The sequence below is a fragment of the Saccostrea cucullata genome, unplaced genomic scaffold, assembly GCF_032062105.1.
Source record: "Saccostrea cucullata isolate Sc308-1 unplaced genomic scaffold, CSIRO_AGI_Scuc_v1 ctg662, whole genome shotgun sequence".
Taxonomy (NCBI): Eukaryota; Metazoa; Mollusca; class Bivalvia; order Ostreida; family Ostreidae; genus Saccostrea; species Saccostrea cuccullata.
Genome location: NW_026932584.1, coordinates 450,001 through 469,841, shown reverse-complemented (window position 1 = coordinate 469,841; position 19,841 = coordinate 450,001). Strand labels below are relative to the sequence as shown.

The following is a 19,841-nucleotide window of genomic DNA, read 5'->3' as shown; positions in this document are numbered from 1 at the left end:
GCATAGATGAAATAGCATTTTGTCAATACATATTATATTAAAAAAAAATATGAACGCAGCAGCTAGGAACCTGTATCTGTAGCCATGTCATAAAGGATGAAGCAGCGAAAGCCATACGAACGGACTCATTAACACGTCACCTTTGGCGCAACTGTCTGAGCTTTAAAATCTGCATGACGCAATGCGAAAATAATATACAGTGGGTCATTTTCAAAATTTATTTGTGGTCTTGTTTTCATTGCCTAAATTAATTGCAATAAATTAAAACTAAACACGGCAACTTTGGGTAAAGCTGATGTTGTTAAAGTCGAAAATTAAGATCGAAAAAGGTCATGTAAAATCAGACGCATGTAGGCCGTTAGTTTTATTTTCTGATTACTTATTTTATTTCAGGCAAAAAGATAAGTTTTGGACTAAAAGTATGAGCACATCTTGAGTAATATTGTAATTTTAAAAATGGTTTGATTACACCACCCTTTTTTGTATGTGCAATTTTTCTTTATTACTAAGGAAAGGAAAGCCTTTCAAGGATAAATTCTGAATTTTTATTTTTTTATTCTCTCTTAATTAATTTTAATTAATTTATTTTTCCTTTAAATTTTGCTTTAATTATTCATTTTCGTTTTTACGTATTTCTTTCTTAGTTCAACCACAACCACTTTGAAAACACTCTACATTCACCATATCCCCAACCCCACCCCTCCTTCTAAAAAAATATTGGTCAAATATTTGATCGATGAATGAAGTACCGGATCATTGTCTTGAAATTCACATCATCAGTAAAGTTTTGCAGATTTTTTTCAAAAACCTCGGTAGTTCCGTATTCTTTCTTATTGTAGATGATATTTGCAGATGATCATGATAATTTGATATTTGGGAAGCTGTGCACCCCTTTTTGTTAGTGTTGCAGAATAACTATCTCAATTTACACTGCGATTGCAAAATCAATGCTTATATTTACGAACTCTTTTTTTTATGAACTGTAATAATATTGTCTGATGACTCCCTTTTTTATCTCAGTATAATAACCTTTTATAAAGCCCTTTCCCACAAATGAAGTTGCTTTCTATACCTGTCTGTTTACTGCATATGATTTATTTTTTTTTAAATCAGAAATGAAAGAAATTTTGACATTCTTAATTATTTTCAGAATTACCCACCCTGTGATAACCTGACTATAGGAATGAAAAGTCAGGATTTTTTTCAGTAAAATTTAACTACGTTTTTTGAAAAAATCCTACAATCATCATTTATTTGTGACTTCATTTATTTTATTCTATTTTATTTATTTTCTTTGGGTTGGTGGGTGTACGGCGTACACATATCACTCGGAGCTCCTCGGATGGTTCGTATACCTGTTTGAATGTAGTATAGCGGAGTAAGCCGAGAATTACCGACTGTGCACATTATGCATAATGAGATTTATCTATTAAAAAGTATAAAAAGCAAATAATTGAAACTTTTGCGTACAATCACATGCCGAGATTAAATTGAAGGAAATTTCTACCGTTGAAAGTGTGTATATTGTTTGGATTTTCAGGGGGTGAGGCCCATTTCACACCATCTAAACATATTAGATTGTCTTGTTCTCATTGACACCGAATATGATTTTAACTGATTATTAAATTTTCATGTTTGTAACTGTGCATGAACTATATTCAAGTAATGTTTAGATGTACATCTGTAAGTAAGAATGTCATACGGGACCCTTGACTTGGTCAATAAAATATTGCATGAAACAACGTATAAATTAGAGAATAGGTGGCACATAAGACAAGAGGCCCATGGGCCACATCGCTCACCTGAGAAGCTTTGACCATTCTGTTCTTTACCAGATTTCCCCCTTGTTATACATAATGCATCCCTACCCTACCCCACTGATCATAAGTTAGACATTTTGAAATCTACACTACCCCATGATCCTTCCATGGGCACATATGTTTCTGCTTTTTTGGCCCAGTGGTTCCTGAGAAGAAGATTTTCAAAGAAATTTCCTATATATTTCTATGTAAAACTTTGATTCCCCTATAATGGCTCCGCCCTTCCCCCGGGGGTCATGATTCCTACAATTTAGAATTTACACTACCCCAGAACGCTTCCACATAAGCTTCACTTTTTCTGGCCCAGTGGTTCTTGAGAAGATTTTCAAAGATTTTTCCTATATATTTCTATATAAAACTTTGATTCCCCATTGTGGCCCCGCCCTTCCCCCGGGGGTCATTATTTGAACAATTTAGAATCTACATTATACCAGGATGCTTCCACATAAGTTTCAGCTTTTCTGGCCCAGTGGTTCTTGAGAAGAAGATTTTCAAAGATTTTTCCTATATATTTCTATGTAAAACTTTGATACCCCATTGTGGCCCCGCCCTTCCCCCGGGGGTCATGATTCCTACAATTTAGAATTTACACTACCCTAGAATGCTTCCACATAAGCTTCACTTTTTCTGGCCCAGTGGTTCTTGAGAAGAAGATTTTCAAAGATTTTTCCTATATATTTCTATATAAAACTTTGATTCCCCATTGTGGCCCCGCCCTTCCCCCGGGGGTCATTATTTGAACAATTTAGAATCTACATTATACCAGGATGCTTCCACATAAGTTTCAGCTTTTCTGGCCCAGTGGTTCTTGAGAAGAAGATTTTCAAAGATTTTTCCTATATATTTCTATGTAAAACTTTGATACCCCATTGTGGCCCCGCCCTTCCCCCGGGGGTCATGATTCCTACAATTTAGAATTTACACTACCCCAGAATGCTTCCACATAAGCTTCACTTTTTCTGGCCCAGTGGTTCTTGAGAAGAAGATTTTCAAAGATTTGTTCTATATATTTCTATATATAACTTTGATTCCCCATTGTGACCTCGCCCTTCCCCCGGGGGTCATTATTTGAACAATTTAGAATCTACATTATACCAGGATGCTTCCACATAAGTTTCAGCTTTTCTGGCCCAGTGGTTCTTGAGAACATTTTAATAATTTAAATTCCCCTTCACCCAAGGATGCTTTGTACCAAGTTTGGTCAAAATTGGCCCAGTGGTTCTTGAGAAGAAGTCGAAAATGTGAAAAGTTTACAGACGGACGGACAGACAGACGGACGACGGACAAAATGTGATCAGAAAAGCTCACTTGAGCCTTCGGCTCAGGTGAGCTAAAAAGCTTCAACATGTAAATTATATGTTAACCATTTTATCATACTCTGAAAGTAGAATTTAACTTTGAATTGATTGTGCTGCATCAAGCCTATAGATATATACGTAACCTAGGTGTTTTTTAATCGGTATTTTTTTTAATTGCAGAACAAATTAAATTCCTTAATATTTTTAACATGAAAATAAAAATCACGTTTTTTTTTTTAAATTGTACAACACACAATCTTTAAATTATCATTAATTTATTTATTTTTACAAAATACATGTATACGACCATATATAAATGCTAAAATTTGGAAAATCGGATATTGAAAAAAAAATAAAATACATCTAGAAAAAAATTATTTCTAACTAATACAAAGGGATGATAAGTAGTGACGTTTCAGTTATCAATGACGTTGTGTGACGTTATGTAACGTTTTACAGCGTTATCTTGTTAGCACTTCATTGCTTTCCTTTTGAGTTTTAATAAGAAATTAAAAGGTATATTATAAAAAATTTGGTTTCTATATTCAGAAAAACTATCTCTTTCAGAAACGGCCAAAAACCGATTTTAGAAAATTTGGTCACGAAGGTCCCTTTTCGCTTGACGCAACTCATTTACTTTATATATTAATAAACAAAAATAGAAGTAAGATGGGGGGGGGGGATATGTCGATATTTTTTCATATGTATCGATATAGGTATCGTCCTCACATGTATCACGATATATCGATATATCGTCCCAGCCCTATTTACAACTGTGTACATGTCTGTTATAAATACTAGCATGAAAAACGATGATACGAGGGTTGTCCCGTAAAATCGTGGACAAGTTGTCTAGTTTGAAAAATAGTCATCACTGCGTTCTGAAATTTTCACCACTTTTTAGTAGATAAATTATGAATATACATAGCAAATTTCAAATAGATATATGCATAGGTAAACAAATTGTGATATTTTATGTTATGTACTGTATCGCCCTACGGCGCACGGATGATAACGTCAAAGTGTCTAAACAGCGTCACGTTTCATCTTTGCTAAACTTAAAGTTGGATAAGCCCCACTTAAATTTAGAAATTTTATTGATTTACATATGTGAGTATCTATAACCAGTTAAGAAACAAATAAGGCACACTCATGCGATCTTCTGAATATTTATTAGCAAGTTACAGACAGTATCCTCACCATCATTCAACTAAAAGAGAATCTCACATCGACGGTCGACAGTGACAGTGTCCTTTGCTATAACAAATGGCAGTCTGTCCATATGTTTTGTACTATCTGGGGACTCGATCACGAAGACTTCACTAAGAAAACTTTCATTTCATTTATATACTAAAGATCTGGTGATATTTTTCATATTTTCTTTCTTCTAAATTCATTTAAAGTCTCTTAAGGCGTCATTACAACATCCTAATTTATCTGAACTGCTCTCCGGTGCGCCGTAACGTCATAAAAAGTCGCCATTTTTCGTGTATTGTGTTTATTACTTTCCCATTTCAAATGCTCGGGAAACTGCCAAAAATTAACCAAATGCCTTGAAATTTTTAAAAAGACGACAGAATTGATTAAGGAATGGAATTAGGATAATTTTCATCCTAATCTTATGTATTGAAAACTTTTCTTACGAATTAATTCGTATGTCTTCTCTAATATAACCTTGCTATTTTTACCGTGCGCCGTAGGACCGTACCTTGTGCACATTCAAGCAGAATAAAATCTTTATTTTTGAATATATATATTATCAAAAACATTATGATTCACTTAAATATGATGAATAAACATTTACTGAAAATTTCAGCTTAGTGCGCCCATTACTTTTAGAGAAAAACGCTTTGTCCACGATTTTATGGGACAACCCTCGTAGATAGTGATACATAATTAAAATTGAAAAAACACACGTAAGTGTTGGAATACCGGTATGTTGCTCCATTATCATGCACTACACTGTAAGACTATGAACTAAATATCGACATGATTTTTTTTTGGGGGGGGGGGGGTATTGTTAATAAAATAATCACAAGTCATTCTATTCAGAATATCAATAATTTCATAGCTAGTTCTATTTTCTGCTCTTTTTGAAAATTACTAAAATCATGTCTATGAACATGAACAAATTTCAGGTATGAGGTGCAATGTATCCGGTTCAAATAAAACACAAACACAAATATGGGCCCTTAAGGAGGCTGGGGGGTCAACAAATTAATCACAAATTAACCATAAGATTTAACTTATATTTTAAGATATGGTATCTTAAGCTGTCAACTATCATTTGGCAAAGAAAAAATTCATACATTTTAGTTTTAAAATTTGATCATTTTTGTATTTCTTTATATGGAGCTCTTCTTTTAAAGGAGATCGAAATAGTCTGAAAATGGCTGCCACCCCCCAGCCTCGTTAAATAATTTAAACACACATCACAGAAATAAATTAACTTATTTTAATCAGCAAGTTGCCATGCTTCAAGTTTTCAGTGTCTGTGTAACCGCTCGGTTTTCCTCAGGTAAGTTTGATGTGGAGTGGAGCTTACTCGAATCGGCTGGGAAGGCCCGAGGGAACGACGCTGGCTTGTGGATAGATACCTATATACACAGGATGTTACCTGAGTGTATTACCTGTATGCGTTTTCTTACGAGATTGTAAAACGAAGCCTTTTTAGCTCACTTGAGCTGAAGGCTCAAGTGAGCTTTTCTGATCACATTTTGTCCGGCGTCCGTCTGTCTGTCTGTAAACTTTTCACATTTTCGACTTCTTCTCAAGAACCACTGGGCCAATTTCAACGAAACTTGCCAAAAAGCATCTTGGGTGAAGGGGATTCAAGTTTGTTCAAATGAAGGGCCACGCCCTCATTCAAGGGGAGATAATTTGGAATTAATGAAAATTTGGTAGTATGTTTTAAAAAGCTTCTTCTCAAGAACCACTGTGCCAGGAAAGATGAAACATATGGGGAAACATCCTCAGGTGGTGTAGACTCAAGTTTGTTCAAATCATGACCCCCGGGGGTAGGGCAGGGCCACAATGGCCGACCAAAGTTTTACATAGAAATATATAGGAAAATTCTTTTAAAATCTTCTTCTCAAGAATAACAAAGCAATAATTGATCAAATTTATATGGAAGCATCCTCAGGTAGTGTAGATTCAAGTTTGTTTAAATCATGACCCCCTGGGGGGAGGGCGGGGCCACAATGGTCGACCAAAGTTTTACATAGAAGTATATTGGAAAATTCTTTAAAAATCTTCTTCTCAAGAATAACAAAGCCATAATTGATCATATTTTTATGGAGGCATCCTCAGGTAGTGTAGATTCAAGTTTGTTCAAATCATGACCCCCAGGGGTAGGGCGGGCCACAATGGCCGACCAATGTTTTACATAGAAATATATAGGATTGATTGATTGATTGATTGTATATTGTTTAATGTCCCTCTCGAGAATATTTCACTCATATGGAGATTTCACCGTATGCCGGTGAAGGGCTTCAAATTTTGACCTTTACTCAGCACTCAGGGCTATTGAGCAGTGAGGGATCTTTATCGTGCCAACGCCTGCCGCTGACACGGGACCTCAGTTTTTAAGGTCTCATCCCAAGGATACGCAACTTTCACTTCGAAGTGCCCAGCCCATGGCGAAGGAACAGTTGCTACCCATTTTTTATCGACTTAGGTTAGTCGCGGCTGAGATTCGAACGCACAACCTCTCGATCACAGAGCGAGAGCTCTACCGACTGAGCTAAATGAACGGTGAAATGTTTAGGAAAATTCTTTAAAAATTTTCTTCTCAAGAATAACAAAGCCATAATTGATCATATTTATATGGAAGCATCATCCCCAGATAGTGTAGATTAAAGCTTGTTCAAATCATGACCCCGGGGGTAGGGCGGGGCCACAATAGCCGACCAAAGTTTTACATCGGACATATATAAGAAAATTCTTTAAAAATCATCTTCTCAAGAATAGCAAAGCCATGATTGGTCATGGGACTACTTTTGGATTTAAACTTTTCAATAATAAACCAATCTCTACTTTTTTTCTAGCCACAGTTCTCAGGTGAGCGATGTGGCCCATGGGCCTCTTGTTTTTCATGTGTAGCTCATGAATTGAAAGCATGAAATAAAGCATGTTTTTGTTGCAGACAGAATCCTTTTTAAATTCTTTCTTTTATTAATAAATAAATATTTTCAATTATTTGACAATTTTAATAAACTGTGTTTTTCTTAATCAAATGTTTTAACAAAAATACATTTTATTTTACCACCAAAATCTGTCGTTGTAATCTGGCGACAAAAAAGGAAAGTAATTCAAATTACATGTCATGTATGCTAAACAAAAGAAGAAAGTGGATCATAAATAAGTCTCTCGATAAATAACAATTAAACTTAGACAAAATCCACAAATGGTCAATAAACTGATAAATCAGCGGCCGCAAGATCTACATGTATCTGTATGGAATTAAACAAAATCTGATCTGCAAACAATTTCATTAAAATTATATCATGTTTAATTTGGTTTTATTTGATAGACTTAAGAAATCAGTATACTGATCAAAACGAGGAAAAACGATCATGCATGTGCCCAATATTGTGATATTTTTCTTCTCTCTCCCTCCCCTCCTCTCTCTCTCAATCTACTAACTGGTATAGGTATAAATAGACATGTAAATAACATAGTAATGGATTATTATTTGATTTAATTAATATCAAATACTTTATAAATTCGTTTTAAAAGTTTGAAGTTTTTTTTTTACTTTTATTCTCTTTATACACTCCTTTAAAAAAAAGCAACAATATATCGACACTAATGTCAAGGCTATTATCACATTTGAAAATGATATCGATGAAATAATAATGAAACATTGAATCAAATGTTGTGTTGAATGGCTAGACAACGATGTGCACATTCAGCGAGCGTTACCCAAGGTACTCTAAGACAGGTGTGAAACCCCCTGGGCATGCCGTTTCCTGCTCTGGACTGTTCAAGCTAATCCCTATACACAAGAAATGATCACGGCTAATACTTAATACACAAAGAAACAAAATTTGTTCAAAAAAACGAAAGTATTTGATTTTTTGCATTGAATATTTAATAAAAATTTAAGTGTAATAACCTCCCCCCCTTTGATTTACATACTATCTTATCTACTGAACATGAAAATCGAGAAATATTAAAATTAAAAAGAAAGACATTGTTTACAAAAGTAATACATGTTAATATGAAGGTGAAGAAGCGATATTTTTTCTTGATCTCTTGTATAAAGTTCATGTGCTCAAAGTAACTCTCGCCATCGAATGCTTTCCGGTTATCTGACCCTATGAGAAAAATGCCTGGCAGGCACATTTATATAAAAGAGGGAAATGAATTAAGGAAAAGTGTTCTAAATTTGGTAACAGAACATAAAGGATGACAAAGAAGAAAAGAATTTTTTTTTGATATCTTGGATAAAGAAAATTGAAGTTCACAAGCCCACTACATGTAACTGCAAACTCTCACTATCGAATGTTTTTCGGTAATTTGACACTTTAAGAAAAATGCCTGCACATTTAATATCATCATCGCAAACCACGGTCAAAATGTACGATCCTCTACAATTCTGGAGAGAGCTATATGCACCCAGACTCCAGACCGTGGCTAGAGACGATGATTTAATATACAATAAAGCGAAATTAATAAAATTAAGGGTTCTAAATTTGGGGAAAGAATATAAACAACATGAAGATATACATTTTTACAAAGATGTACATTTTTTTTTTCAAATGAATGCTGAAAATCGTTTATCAAAACTCAAACAGTCTGAGTTCAGCATTTACTACAGTTTTGCATACATAATATGAAGATTAACAAGAGGCCCAGGGGCCACAGCGCTCACCTGAGCACATCGGCTAGGAAAAAGCACATATCAGATCAGAACTGAAAGTTTACTGAGGTAAGCGGGCGGGGGGGGGGGGGGGGGGGGGCTTGAATTTTAACCCTCCAGGGGATAATGATTTGAACAAACTTGACTCTAGACTACCTGAGGATGATTCCATTTAAATATTACTAATCATGGCTTTGAAGTACTTGAAAAGAAGAGTTTAAAAGGTTTCCCTATATATTCCTATGTAAAACTTTTGTCGGCCATTTTGACCCCACCCTAGCCCGGGGGGTCATGATTTGAACAAATTTGAATCTACACTACCTGAGGATGATTCTACATGAGTTTCATCTTTCCTGGCCCAGTGATCCTTGAGGAGAAGAATTGTTAAGATTTTTCCTATATATTCCTATCTAAAACTTTGATCGGCTATTTTGGCCTCATCCTACCCCTTGGGGTCATGATTTGAACAAATTTGAATCTACACTACTTGAGGATGATTCTACGTGAGTTTCATCTTTCCTGGCCCAGTGATCCTTGAGGAGAAGAATTGTTAAGATTTTTCCTATATATTCCTATCTAAAACTTTGATCGGCTATTTTGGCCTCATCCTACCCCTTGGGGTCATGATTTGAACAAATTTGAATCTACACTACTTGAGGATGATTCTACGTGAGTTTCATCTTTCCTGACCCAGTGGTTCTTGAGAAGAAGATTTTTAAAGATTTTTTCCTGTATATTCCTATGTAAAACTTTGATCGGCCATTTTGGCCCCACCCTACCCCTGGGAGTCATGATTTGAACAAACTTGTATCTACACTACCTGAGGATGATTCCACATGAGTTTCATCTTTCCTAGCTCAGTGGTTATGGAGAAAAAGATTTTTAAAGATTTTTCCTATATACTTCTACGCTAAACTTTGATCAGCCATTTTGGCCCCACCTTACCCCAGGGGGTCATGATTTGAACAAACTTGAATCTACACTACCTGAGGATGATTCCACATGAGTTTCATCTTTCCTGGCCCAGTGGTTCTGGAAAAGAAGAATCTTAAAGATTTTTCCTATATATTCCCATCTAAAACTTTGATCGGCCATTTTGGCCCCACCCTTCCCCCGGGGGTCATGATTTGAACAAATTTGAATCTACACTACCTGAGGATGATTCCACATGAGTTTCATCTTTCTTGGCCCTGTGGTTCTGGAGAAGAAGATTTTTTAAAAATGCCATTAATTTTTCATTAATTCATAATTATCTCCCCTTTGAAAAGGGCATGGCCCTTCATTTGAACAACTTAAATCCCTTTCATCCAAGGATACTTTGTAGCAAGTTTGGTTGAAATTGGCCCAGTGGTTCTTGAGAAGAAGATGAAAATGTGAAAAGTTTACAATGACAACGACGACGACGACAACGATAACAACGACGATGACAGACAACGGACAAATTTTGATCAGAAAAGCTCACTTGAGCCTTCGGCTCTGGTGAGCTAAAAAAAACCTAATTAACTAGTATTTATAATTTTGTTTCTTGATAGACTCTTAATAACACAAAATAATTAACCAATTGCAATGAAGTAACCATTTAATAAAATTTTCTATTCAATTTCAAAGATTGATATGTAATTTCAGAAACAAAAATAAACCTATTTTTTCTTAGTTTAAATTCTATTCATAGCAAAATAAATGAAATACTTTAATTAATAAACACACAGTGTCATTCTTTTTTTTGTTACAGGGAAAGTTCGCAAATTACAATTCGGGGAGATAACTCTCGTTTGTTTACGATTCTAACTGTCAGTAATTGATCGATGATTTTAACGGCGGCGGGGACAGGTAGGAGATGAAATTCCCGCGGAGGGAACGCGGTTTACCTGTCTCACCTGGCCTTATACCGCGTTGTGATTGAAATTCCCGCGGAGGGAACACGGTTTACCTGTCTCACCTGGCCTTATACCGCATTGTGATTATACCACGACGGGGCGCGGGAAATACGGGATCTGCGTTGCCTGTACTGTATACATAGCAAGTGTATGATAATGGACAGTGTATCCATCACTTTTTTTTTCAATTAACTTCAAACTTACCTGTGAATGATCATGCCAATGAACTGGATTAGCAGAATAAAGAGGAAGAATATGACAAACATCAGACCAACCACGTCAACTTTTAGAACATTTTCTGCTCTCTGCGTACCTATATCTTCTTCTAAATCATCAGGATCTTTTCCAGACTGTAAAAATAACATGTCACTACATTGGAAAGCTTCTCATACATTGTATTTCACTCCCTTTAATGCCCTTAGCTTTCTTTTTTTCAAAAATATAAGAAGATTGTCCTATGCAGCAGTTTAGTGGCAAAAACATTATTAATTAAACAATTTCCTAGTGTTCAGTAACTTACACTACATTTGTTTGCTTAATTCCAAGGAGAAGAGAAAATATTTTAAACGATGATAATGCACTTTTACTATATGATCAATAGCTAGCTAGAGCCTCACCCTAATCCCAAAACCCATAACCCAGGGGCAATGAATTTCACATTCTTGGAAGCACCCTTCCTTATCATAACCAAACATTTGGTTGGTCTACTAAATATTATACAATTGAGAAAAATTTCAAAGAATTACTGTGGTTTCATCAATTTTCGTGGATTTTGTAAAACAGACGTTTTCAAGGATACGTAATTTCGTGGACAAAAGCTTTGCCTGTACAAACGAATAACAAATTTCTTAATTCAATGAACATTGGATTTTGTGGATCTGCTCAACAAAGAAATCCTCGAAAATTCGTGCTCAACGAATATTGATGAAACCACAGTAATGCATTTTTATAAATAATGTTCAATAATCCTACTCCTACCTTAACCCCAGAACCCCTGACCCAGAGGTCACAGTGGCAGATCCAGAGGGGCCAGGGTAACAAGGGTTGCAACTCCCCCCTGTATTTGCTAAAATGAGAGAGAAAGAAGAGAATCCCAAACTTTTGTTGTGTTTTACTATAGTAAATATTCAGTGAAGAGTTAATGTAGTAATATATGAAGGAATTCGGTTGTAATAACAGAATTAACCCCCCCCTCCCCCCTTATTAAAAAGTTTTTATAAATCTTCAATAAAGCCCCCCTTATTCTTTTTATTAATAAAAATATTTCCTAAATATTCTTAGGTTTGATCCCTTGTTATGAAACCAGGGGTTGTGATTTGAACAAATTTGAATCTACACTACCTGATGATGTGTTTGTACTAATGTGATTCATTATGACTTTGTTTTTCTTGGAAAGAAGATTTTGAAAAATATTTCCTGTATTTTTTAATGTATAACTTCAACCCCCTGCTGTCATCCTACCCTTGGTCATAGATTTTTAATAAACTTGAAATTTCACGTAACTTAACTTTAAATACAATCTGTATCTTTTCTGGCTCTTGATTCTTTAGAAGAAGATTTTTTTTAAATGCCATTAAAATTTCACTAATTCTTCATAAATAATTTCCTCTTGAAAGAGAGTGTGGTCCTTGATTTGAACACATTGAATCCCTTTACTCCAAAATGCTTTGTGTCAAGTTTGGTTGAAATATGCTAATTGGTTCTTATGAAGAAGTAGAAAATGTGAAAAGTTCACAGACAACAGAAAGCCTCCAATCAGAAAAGCTAACTTGAGCCCTTAATAAACTCAGTTGAGGTAAGAACTTGAAGTTGGCTTACAGGTAATGGAATGGAGACAACTGTTGGCTTCCTCAGTTGGAACATGAAATTGATGGCAATCCACAGAACGTTGATGAGAGCCATTCCACCACAGACATTATTTCGGAGCTCTATTAAAGCTGCACTGTCTTTCTTCTCTTTCTCTTTGTTCTTTTCCAAAGGATACAAATACCTATTGCATAGAAATTAATGCAATCATCATGGTGTAAAATTTTTAAAAAATACATTATACAACATGGGATATGGCAAAATCCTTTAAAAGATTGTTAAAGATTACTTACTTATCCACAAAACCTTTCCAGAATTTTTTTCTTCTTGGTTCATCTGCATCATCTCCCCTCCACTAAATGCTTCTGTCTCTACCCAGACTGGATTGATAAGGGGATCTCTCTTCTTCTTCTTCTTCTTCTGCTCCTCATACATGTACAGCTCTTCATCAAATTCTTCCATCTCCTTCTCCTAAAAGCAATGACAATGAAAACGAAATTGATGCTTTAAGGAGAATCTTGTTTAATAACTTATCAATATCTAAATGTTGAATGAAATATCCCATTTTAATAGTATTCAAGCAAATGACATTTTTTTCCCCTGCAATTATTTTCCTGGGATTTCAGTAATTTTTAAATTTTCTACCTCATTCTTTTCTGCAAATCTAACAGTCTTCTTCTCCTTCTTTGGATTTTTCTCTTCCACCACCACTTCTTCTAATCCCACTCCATCTTTCTGCTTGTTCATTTTCTCCAAATTCTCATTCATTTTGATCAATACTTCCGTCAGTTTATCGTTTTCCTTTTTATTTTCGGTGGACAATTTTTCGGTGATAGTTTGCTTCAAGTCTTGGACAAGGTTGAAAAAGGGGAAAAACTTATTCCAGAAAGATTCCTTCTTTTTCTTTTCTTCTTTCTCCTTCTTCTCCTGTTCTTCTTTTTCAAGTTCTGCTTTGGTTTTCTTTTTTGGAACCTCTCGAGTTCCCCAGGAAACAACATGGAGGTTGGTCAAAGAATAAATGACCAGCACAAGAAAACCAGATGGCACCCACAAGAAGTATAAAACTCCGTAAATCAAATTGTGGAACTCCCGAGGATGAAAAGCTGCTGCTATCAGGAAGATTAAAACCAGTCCAGACAAGAAAATGACACTGGGGTGATAGGGTGTCACAGTTGCTGCAGTAATAATAGCTCCTACGAAGACCACCATCATGATGAATACGTAAATTCCACTGAGAACCTGGGCAACAATTAGCTGTATATTTGGTTTGAAGATGAAGCAGATGATAAAGTACAGTATCGCTGGTATGAGGGAGATTATGTAGGAAGTGATCAGATCGACACTGAAAACGGTCAGGAGGGCACCTGCTATCATCATCAGAACTGTTGCTGGACCAATAATGGTGGAAACCATTAATGCAGCTGCAATAAAAATGGCACAGAATAATATAACAAGAGGCCCACGGGCCTTATAGATCACCTGAGTATTATGTAACAACTTTTCCAACAATTGAATTTGGTTTGTGTTTTAAACCAGAGGCCATGAAATTCACAATTTTGAAAGAGGCACCATTGCTTATCATAATTATAAACTTGGCATGTTTATGCAATTTACTTAATACCCAGAGGTAGATCAGAACTTAACAAAGAGAAAATGCACTTCCACTTTATAACCAATTGCGCACCCCACCCCAAAGGAACCACTGATCCTGAAGCCACATATTTCAAAAAATTTTACCATAAATTTTATTTCATCATAAATGGTTGATTAATACCCAGAAGCAGATTTCAAAGCATTAATATATTTTTTTACCCTCCCCCCCAATACCTCTGCCTAGGGGGCATGAAATTAACCATTTTGCTAGATGCACCTTTCTTCATCATAAATATATATACTTGGATCATTAGCATAATACCCAGGAGCAAAGGAAAAGATTTTCAATGAATTAATGTATTTTTACTGTATAATCAAAAGACCCCCCCCCCCTTTACACCTAAATGGCAAAACCTCTGACCCTGGGGCCATAAAATTCAAAATTTTGAAAGAGGCACCCTTGCTCATCATAACTATGTATTTAGTTAGTTTATTTAAAACCCAGAAGCAGAGAAGAATATTTTCAAAGAATTAATGCATTTTCACTATATGGTCAATAGTGCCCCACCCTAACACCAGAACCCCTGATCCTGGGGCCATAAAATTCACAATTTTGGAAGGGGCACTCTTGCTCATCATAACTCTGTACTACCTTAGTTTATTTAATACCCAGGAGCAGAGAAAAAGATTTCAAAGAAATAATGCATTTTCACTATATAATCTATATTGCCCTGCCCTAACACCAAACCCCTGACCCTGGGGCAATAAAATTCACAATTTCGGAAGGGGTACTCTTGCTCATCGTAACTATGTACTAACTTAGTTAGTTTAATACCCAGGAGCAGAAAAGAAGATTTTTGAAGAATTAATGCATTTTCACTATATAATCAATAGAGCCCCGCCCTAACACCAGAACCCCTGACCCTGGGGCCATAAAATTCAAAATTTTGGAAGAAGCACTCTTGCTCATCATAACTCTGTACTAACTTAGTTTATTTAATACCCAAGAGCAGAGAAAAAGATTTCAAAGAAATAATGCATTTTCACTAATATAATCTCTATAGCCCAGCCCTAACACCAGAACCCCTGACCCTGAGGCCATAAAATTCACAATTTAGGAAGAGGCACTCTTGCTCATCATAACTATGTACTTAGTTAGTTTATTTAATACCCAGGAGCAGAAAAGAAGATTTTTGAAGAATTAATGCATTTTCACTATATAATCAATAGAGCCCCAACCTAGCACCAGAACCCTGACCCTGGGGCCATAAAATTCACAATTTTGGAAGAGGCACTCTTGCTCATCATAACTATGTACTTACTTAGTTTATTTAATACCCAAGAGCAGAAAAGAAGATTTTCAAAGAAATAATGCATTTTCACTATATAATCAATAGAGCCCCGCCCTAACACCAGAACCCCTGACCCTGGGGCCATAAAATTCAAAATTTTGGAAGAAGCACTCTTGCTCATCATAACTCTGTACTAACTTAGTTTATTTAATACCCAAGAGCAGAGAAAAAGATTTCAAAGAAATAATGCATTTTCACTAATATAATCTCTATAGCAGGGATGGGGTAATTGAAAAAAGTAATTGTAATTGACTGTAATTAATTACATTTTTTGAAGTAATTGGAAGTAATTTGTAATTGAACATTTTTTCAATTACTTGTAATTGTAATTTAATTAATTACACTGAAAAAATACCATGTAATTTCAATTACTTTTTCAATTACATTCAATTACTTTATATGATACACATCTTTGATATATTGTCACCACGACCTCCCCATTGTACTGTATTTTATTGGAAATCAATTATACCGAAGACAGATTTTTTTAATAAGAATAATGTATAGTTTAATTCTTTCTAATCATTTTATAAAAATTTATTTCTTTGTTTTATGTTTACCTGAATTTTGCACCACGATTTCTAGGTCTATTCAGCTTTGAAATACACATAATTTATTTTATTTCAATCTCTTGTTTGTTCAATGAAGAATAAAAATATGTGTGTCAAGAAAAAAAGGAATGTGCGTGTCATTAATGAAGTTCTCTCTTGTTTGTATAAAGAGATAATTGCCCCCAGATCACACCTGTAAATTACAATCAAAACAAATCAACCCCTCTAAAGAGGTATTCATTCCTTGATTTAGATGACAAAGCCAATGCATGGGGATAATTATTTCAATTAAAAATGCTCTGCTAGTTTGAGAAAAGAAAAAATTTGATAATTATTTTATCATTTAAACAGAATTTTATGAAAGTATTTTGTATCTGAAAAAGATTTGTTTTGTACAGTCAAGTTTTATTTATGAAGTAAAAATGTTCAACATAAATAGCAATTTAGGATTTTAACTTTAAAAGATTACCTTTATTTAAAAGAAATATTTAATTTGAGGGGTTACAGTTGTGACTTATTTTTACTCTATTGAAATATCCCCTTTTAATTAAATATCATATCTCATGCAATTAGTGTACATGTAGGTTTTGTGTGGAGGCAACTGCATCAAACTGATCTTGAACAGACCTTTACTGTTTTATAAATAAAAGTTGTGATTTAAACCACAAAGATACACTATGCCTAATAACATATTATTTCTTGTATTGTTTGTGCAGAGGCTGCGTTTATTCACAAGTGAAATATCCATGTTCTGTATATTCATATGATTAATATGAAAAAAAAAAAATTAAAAAAATAAAAATGTAATTTGTAATTTAATTAATTACTTTTGTAAAGTAATTGTAATTTAATTAATTACATGTCTTAGAAAGCCTGTATTTAATTGTAATTTAATTGAAGAAAAAGTCAAAGTAATTGTAATTTAATTAATTACTTTTTAAAGTAATTGACCCCATCCCTGCTCTATAGCCCCACCCTAACACTAGAACCCCTGACCCTGAGGCCATAAAATTCACAATTTAGGAAGAGGCACTCTTGCTCATCATAACTATGTACTTAGTTAGTTTATTTAATACCCAGGAGCAGAAAAGAAGATTTTTGAAGAATTAATGCATTTTCACTATATAATCAATAGAGCCCCAACCTAGCACCAGAACCCTGACCCTGGGGCCATAAAATTCACAATTTTGGAAGAGGCACTCTTGCTCATCATAACTATGTACTTACTTAGTTTATTTAATACCCAAGAGCAGAAAAGAAGATTTTCAAAGAAATAATGCATTTTCACTATATAATCAATAGAGCCCCGCCCTAACACCAGAACCCCTGACCCTGGGGCCATAAAATTCAAAATTTTGGAAGAAGCACTCTTGCTCATCATAACTCTGTACTAACTTAGTTTATTTAATACCCAAGAGCAGAGAAAAAGATTTCAAAGAAATAATGCATTTTCACTAATATAATCTCTATAGCAGGGATGGGGTAATTGAAAAAAGTAATTGTAATTGACTGTAATTAATTACATTTTTTGAAGTAATTGGAAGTAATTTGTAATTGAACATTTTTTCAATTACTTGTAATTGTAATTTAATTAATTACACTGAAAAAATACCATGTAATTTCAATTACTTTTTCAATTACATTCAATTACTTTATATGATACACATCTTTGATATATTGTCACCACGACCTCCCCATTGTACTGTATTTTATTGGAAATCAATTATACCGAAGACAGATTTTTTTAATAAGAATAATGTATAGTTTAATTCTTTCTAATCATTTTATAAAAATTTATTTCTTTGTTTTATGTTTACCTGAATTTTGCACCACGATTTCTAGGTCTATTCAGCTTTGAAATACACATAATTTATTTTATTTCAATCTCTTGTTTGTTCAATGAAGAATAAAAATATGTGTGTCAAGAAAAAAAGGAATGTGCGTGTCATTAATGAAGTTCTCTCTTGTTTGTATTAAGAGATAACTGCCCTCAAGATCACAGCTGTAAATTGCAATCAAAACAAATCAACCCCTCTAAAGAGGTATTCATTCCTTGATTTAGATGACAAAGCCAATGCATGGGGATAATTATTTCAATTAAAAATGCTCTGCTAGTTTGAGAAAAGAAAAAATTTGATAATTATTTTATCATTTAAACAGAATTTTATGAAAGTATTTTGTATCTGAAAAAGATTTGTTTTGTACAGTCAAGTTTTATTTATGAAGTAAAAATGTTCAACATAAATAGCAATTTAGGATTTTAACTTTAAAAGATTACCTTTATTTAAAAGAAATATTTAATTTGAGGGGTTACAGTTGTGACTTATTTTTACTCTATTGAAATATCCCCTTTTAATTAAATATCATATCTCATGCAATTAGTGTACATGTAGGTTTTGTGTGGAGGCAACTGCATCAAACTGATCTTGAACAGACCTTTACTGTTTTATAAATAAAAGTTGTGATTTAAACCACAAAGATACACTATGCCTAATAACATGTTATTTCTTGTATTGTTTGTGCAGAGGCTGCGCTTATATACAAGTGAATGATCCCTGTTCTGTATATTCATATGATTAATATGAAAAAAAAAAAATTAAAAAAATAAAAATGTAATTTGTAATTTAATTAATTACTTTTGTAAAGTAATTGTAATTTAATTAATTACATGTCTTAGAAAGCCTGTATTTAATTGTAATTTAATTGAAGAAAAAGTCAAAGTAATTGTAATTTAATTAATTACTTTTTAAAGTAATTGACCCCATCCCTGCTCTATAGCCCCACCCTAACACTAGAACCCCTGACCCTGAGGCCATAAAATTCACAATTTAGGAAGAGGCACTCTTGCTCATCATAACTATGTACTTAGTTAGTTTATTTAATACCCAGGAGCAGAAAAGAAGATTTTTGAAGAATTAATGCATTTTCACTATATAATCAATAGAGCCCCAACCCAGCACCTGAGAACCCTGACCCTGGGGCCATAAAATTCACAATTTTGGAAGAGGCACTCTTGCTCATCATAACTATGTACTTACTTAGTTTATTTAATACCCAAGAGCAGAAAAGAAGATTTTCAAAGAAATAATGCATTTTCACTATATAATCTATATAGCCCCACCCTAGCACTAGAACCCCTGACCCTGGGGCCATGAATTTCAAAATTTTGGTAGAGGACTCAATAGACATTACATTCATGCTAACAGTTTGCCTGCTTGATGTCCAGGAGTAAAGAAGAAGATTTTTAAAGATTTCATTAATTTTAGTTGTTTTGGCCCCACCCCTCAGGCCCGAGGGGGGCAGGGACCATGAAATTCACAATTTTTGTCCCCCTTCACCATAGATGCTGTACACAAAATTTGGTTGAAATTGGTTTAGCGGTTTCAGAGAAGAAGCTGAAAATGTTCAAATGTTAACACACGACGGACGACGGACGAACACGGATGGCAATAGGTCACCTGAGTGACTCAGGTGACCTAAAAATAAGGTACTGCGTATGTTTGTAAACATCTACAATTCATTTTTTTTTTTAAATTTTCAATTCTTCCTTTGCACATTTCATTCCATACAGTAAATATTTTTTAAAATCTCACCCTGGTAGATGATATAGAGCCAGCTGATATTGTTATTGGAGGCTACCGTGTTACTGCCATCTTGAAGAAGATCCAGAATGTTAGCGAT

At 34.3% G+C, this 19,841-nt stretch overlaps 1 protein-coding gene across 1 annotated transcript in view; it reads right to left on the bottom strand.

Annotated features, from left to right (window-relative positions):
• The window catches only part of LOC134235485 (uncharacterized), an 85,396-nt gene that overhangs the window by 8,884 nt on the left and 56,671 nt on the right, over positions 1-19,841 (bottom strand). The window contains 6 exon segments of the mRNA XM_062717615.1: positions 11,063-11,208; positions 12,677-12,848; positions 12,958-12,982; positions 12,985-13,135; positions 13,310-14,085; positions 19,754-19,841. The exon segment at positions 19,754-19,841 is cut by the window's right edge and continues 140 nt beyond it. Coding sequence (XP_062573599.1) covers positions 11,063-11,208; positions 12,677-12,848; positions 12,958-12,982; positions 12,985-13,135; positions 13,310-14,085; positions 19,754-19,841 — 1,358 coding nt within the window.